At 40.4% G+C, this 5,019-nt stretch overlaps 1 protein-coding gene across 2 annotated transcripts; it reads left to right on the forward strand.

Moving 5' to 3' along the window:
• Positions 1 to 1,073: 1,073 nt before the first annotated feature.
• On the forward strand, positions 1,074 to 4,371 carry LOC131017540 (putative disease resistance protein At1g59780). 2 transcript variants are annotated; one of them, XR_009099647.1, is made up of 4 exons: positions 1,074 to 1,497; positions 1,654 to 3,437; positions 3,963 to 4,129; positions 4,243 to 4,371. XR_009099647.1 is itself a non-coding variant. In XM_057946327.1 (3 exons), exon 2 carries the CDS (start codon positions 1,695 to 1,697, stop codon positions 3,408 to 3,410), a length of 1,716 nt encoding a protein of 571 aa, XP_057802310.1. In that variant the 5' UTR covers positions 1,074 to 1,497; positions 1,654 to 1,694; the 3' UTR covers positions 3,411 to 3,437; positions 3,963 to 4,371. The 2 variants fall into 2 exon arrangements, 1 of the variants encoding a protein (XP_057802310.1); XM_057946327.1 differs by having other exon boundaries at positions 3,963 to 4,371.
• The last annotated feature ends 648 nt before the right edge of the window (positions 4,372 to 5,019 follow it).

The following is a 5,019-nucleotide window of genomic DNA, read 5'->3' on the forward strand; positions in this document are numbered from 1 at the left end:
CAGCGCGCGCACGAGCGCTTGTGCGCAGTGCACCGTGCACGCTGCTGCTGCACGTGTTGCTACGGGCTGTGGCTGGGCGAGACGGCGAGGAGGCAGCCGGCAGGGGCGGTGCGCGCCCGGGGCCGCGCCTGCGCTGCTGTCGCCGTGCGCTGGAGCTGCTGGAGGTGCCGCCGCTGCTGCTGGAGGCGCTGGAGGGCTGCTGCTGCTACCGGACGCCGCTGGAGGGCTGCCGACCGGGCTGCTGCCGAGCGATGGGGCAGCTGCCATGGAAGGCGGCGCCGGCAGCTAGGGTTTCCAAACCCTAGCTGCGTATCTCAAACCCTAGGGGGCCCAAACCCTAATTCCAACGACGGGCCTAAAGTGTTCGGGCCAAGTTTATGTTTTTGGGCTTTGTTTTCTATTTTTTTTTTAAATAGAATAGATGTTGGGATTCCACGAATGGGTCACGAAGAATTTTAATTCTTTTATTCTGTTCTTTGCATGCCGTGGTGTTAATCCCTTATGCTCTTTACCTGCTTTTCTTTGTCTCTGCTTGTTAATATGTTTTATTAACTGCGATTAGACAAGCATGATTGTAGGTTTATCGTTTTCTTAAGCATGTTTTAGAATTATGCGAGCATGTTTTACATGTTGCGTTCTAGAAAAGCATGATTAGGATTATGGGCTTGAGCATGAACAAACCTTTTGAAATTAAAAAGACTAAGCAGTTTTAATAATTTTAAGCAATTAAAATTATTTCTAGACCTCCGCATGCGGTCTCTAGACAAAGTGATTAGCAATGTGAGTAAACATCCACACAGCGTGGCTTACTTCATATTTGTTTCTCATAAGTTTGTCAGAAGATGTTTCTATTAAAAATATTTAAATCCATTAAAGTAGTGGGAGTTATGCAGTAAACGTCCACACAGCGTGGCTTACTTGTATGATTTTCACAAGTACTTTGGAGAATGGAATTTAAATAAGATAACCAAGAGAATTAAATTGAAAGCGACATGGTCCTAGTGAGTATGTCAATTTCGAGAATTTAATTTTTAAGGTTAAATTGTGGTCAATGCTTAGATATCACCAAAAAGCTCTACAACGAGAACAGCACCAGCTTTGATCTTTCCGCATGGGTTTGCATTAGTCAGCAATGTCAGAGTTTTCAATCAGTTTGGAATGATGTTCTCATGCAGCTACAGCATCAAAACACGAAGGATGGGCCAAAAATAAGGGACGATGTTACAAGTTTGAGCGAGTGGGAGTTGAAGGAGCGACTATGCAAGATACAAAAAGAGAAGCGATGCCTCATTGTTTTTGACGATCTTTGGGAAACTTCTTATTGGGATGGCTTCAAGCATCCCTTCTATGTCCAAGATTTGCAGAGAAAAATCTTGATCACCACGCGCCAACGGGAAGTCGCGGAGATTGGATGCCCTGTCAAACTTGGGTTTCTAAAAGAGGAAGATGCTTTGGAATTACTCAAGAAGAAAGCATTTCCCCACACCAACATTCCAGGTTAGTTGAATTTGACTTCTAGTCTACAAATTATATTCTAGATTTACCTGTTGGTTAGTTTCTATTCTTGCATCATCGATTCCAAATCAGATGAGAGGATCTGATTAAGTTATAAAGTTACTATACAATTAAACGTCGTTTGTTTTTTCAATGCAGAGTTTGCATTGGAAGATAATTTTAAGAAAATTGGGTAAGAAATGGTGCAAAAATGTGGGTATTTGCCGTTGGCAATTTCTTTACTTAGTGGGGTCTTGAGAATGAAAAATTCGATGAAGGAGTGGGAGTTAGTAAATGAGGATATCAAAGAATTCATATATAGAGGTGAAAGTGAGATTGATGGAGTGTTAAATTTAAGCTATGAAAGTCTACCCTATTATTTGAAGTCTTGCTTTCTCTATATGGGTATATTTCAAGAGGATGAAGATATAGATGTTGACGATCTATATCCGATGTGGATAGCACAAGGCATGATTTCATATGAGAATATTGGAGACAAGGACAAAACGTTATATGAAATCGCGGAGCTCTACTTGGGTGAGTTGGCCTCCAGGTCCATCGTCCAAGTCGAAATTTACGATGGTGTCACACCTAGAAGAAAATATGAGACATGCAAACTTCATGATGTAGTAAGAGAACTATGTTTGAAATTGGGGAGAAGTGAGGATTTTGGAACGCAGAGTTTGGAGTATCAAAGTGGGAAAGTTTCCTCGCATAGGAAAATACGGCATTTGGCTATACATTTCAGGAAGGAAGTTCAAGTAGAACCTGACGAGCTTACACTCACTTGGGGAGAAGATAGTAACGAACATTTAAGGTCTCTTCAAATGTTCAGTCACATAAATTCGGGTGTTGTTGAGTTTCCCCCGCAAGGTATCGTTGATTTTCATAAATTCAAATTGCTGAGAGATCTAGTTATGGTGGGATTCAAATTTGAAGGAAGAAAGTTATCGAAAGGAATCGCTAGTCTTGTTCACCTTAAACGTTTGTATTTAAAAAGATGTGATTTTGATAAGCTACCATCGTCCATAAGGAATTTGGTATACATGGATACCCTTGATTTAACTTATTCGATGAATATTGAAGTCCCAAATGTTTTTAAGGAGATGCTACGTTTAAAACACTTGTTTCTTCCGAATTATGATGAGGAAAGTATTGGAAGTTATCGATTGACATTGGACGAGGGAGTGATTGAGTTGGAGACCCTGTGTCATTTGGATAGTAGAGTGCATGACTTAAAATGTATGAACAGAATGAAGAATCTGCGAACTTTCTCAACAAAAATATACGACAACGAAAGCTTGTCAGCCATCATTGACGGCATTGCTCTCATGGAAAAGTTACTGGTTTGTTTTGTTGAAATAAAAAAGGGTTGCGAGTTAGGAACAAATGAGGGAATGTTAACGCTGAAGAAGGTAATCAAATGTCGCAATCTTCGTGAGTTGTGGATTGAAGTTAAGTTAGGGAAGGCGCTGGCAGAGTGCGGGAGTGACTTCATCAGTTCAAAACTTATAACTTTGGTCCTGTCAGAATGTGAGATTGAGGATGATCCAATGGGGATACTGGGGAAGCTTCCTTGCTTGATATATTTGTATTTATGGAGGAAATCATTTGTGGGGAAGGAGATGACGTGTCCATCAAACAGTTTTCCTTGTCTCAAGGAGCTTGTGCTATCTCAATTACCAAAGTTGAGGGAGTGGAGAGTGGAGGCAGGAGCCATGCCCCTTCTCTATGAATTGAAGATCTATGATTGTTCTAGTCTGAAGATGCTTCCAGATGGTTTGAGTGGCATTTCTACTCTTCGGAAACTGAAGATTACTCGAATGGTGGAAATGGGGAAGAGGGCATTGGCATCAGGAGAGGATTTCCACAAAGTCAGCCATGCCCCTTCAATTATCATCCAAAACTATTGGTGATGACTAACTAATCTAGTCTCCACCCGGGTAATGCTTGCACCAATCTCATTCTCAATTCCCAATTTTGTTGCTTCAATTTTAGTTTTTCTCTAAAAGATAGGTATCTCGATAAGGTTTTAACTATAAAGCTTGACGCATTCTAAACTTGTATCGTCTTGGTTTTTGTTGCAGGGTACTTTTCTCCCCTCCTTCGAGCTACAGTCTTGTTGTTCCATGTCCCAATTAGTGTTTCTCTTTAATTATTTGCATTCTTTTCTCTGCAACCTTGTCTCACTTTAATCGTGGTGGCCATATATATTCCATTCCTTGTATTGTTAATCTGGAGAATTTATTCTAGACTTGCTTAGTTCCACATGGAGTTATTTTGGTAAGATTCGGCCCATGAGCCTTTGCTTGTAATTTCTGCAGATTTAAGCTTTATTTATGTTCTTGTATTGTGATTTTTGTTGCTTGGTTGTTTAGAATCCAATAAATTGAAACTGTGTTGCTTAATATAACTATACGAATATACTGTACAAATACACGAGTGTTCTCATCTGGAGATGCTTCCAGATGGATTGAGCGGCATTTCTACTCTTCGGAAACTGAAAATCTATTGAATGGCGGAATTGGGAAAGAGGGTATCAGCATCGGGAGAGGATTTCCACAAAGTCAGCCATGTCCCTTTAATTATCATCCAAAACTATTGATGATGACTAACTAATCTAGTCTCCACCCGGGTAATGCTTGCACCAATCTCATTCTCAATTCCCAATTCTTTAATAAAGCTCGATAAGGTTTTAATAAAGCTCGACCCATTCTAAAGCTTGCATCATCTTTCTCTTGGTTGCAGGGTACTTTCCTCCCCCCTTGGAGCTACAGTCTTGTTTCGTTTCTCTTTAATTATTTGCACTCTTTTCTCTGCAACCTTGTTTCGCTTTAATCACTTATTTTGAAATAAATGTGTATATATTTCTTTTGTGCGCAGCTCCAAGCCTGGCATCATAGTGGCGCCCATATTTCATTGCATGTATTATTAATTAATCTGTTTGATTTTTGATGATTCTGCACAATTTGCTTAGTTGGACTCTTTTCCGGTCAACATATAAGGAATTGTATTCAAATTCCTGTTGTGTTTGAATTCAATTAATTGTTTGTAATTAATGTTTCAAAATTTTCAACTCAATCTATTAATTTTAGACAGGAAAAAAAACAAGGGAAAGGGTCAGCTAAGTTCTCCAATGTATCAATCTTCTCAACTAGCACATCTCCTCTGCTTACGATTTTTCGTATGATGTGATACTTTCTTTCTATGTGTTTGGTCGCCTTGTGGCTCCTGGGCTCCTTAGAATTTGCCACTGCACCCAAGTTATCACAATAAATTATGATACTCTTAGGCAAATTAGGCACCATTCCTAGATCCAAGAGGTAGTTCCGGAACCATACAGACTCCTTAGCAGCTTCAGAAGCAGCTACATATTCGGCTTCCATGGTGGAGTCTGCAATACATTTATGCTTTGCACTCCGCCATGATACTGCTCCACCTCCCAAGGTAAACACATAGCCAAAGGTAGATCTCTTCTCATCCCGGTCAGCCTAAAAATCCGAATCGGTATAACCCAAAGGAGTT

The sequence above is a fragment of the Salvia miltiorrhiza genome, chromosome 3 (genome assembly GCF_028751815.1).
Source record: "Salvia miltiorrhiza cultivar Shanhuang (shh) chromosome 3, IMPLAD_Smil_shh, whole genome shotgun sequence".
In the NCBI taxonomy this organism is placed as follows: domain Eukaryota; kingdom Viridiplantae; phylum Streptophyta; class Magnoliopsida; order Lamiales; family Lamiaceae; genus Salvia; species Salvia miltiorrhiza.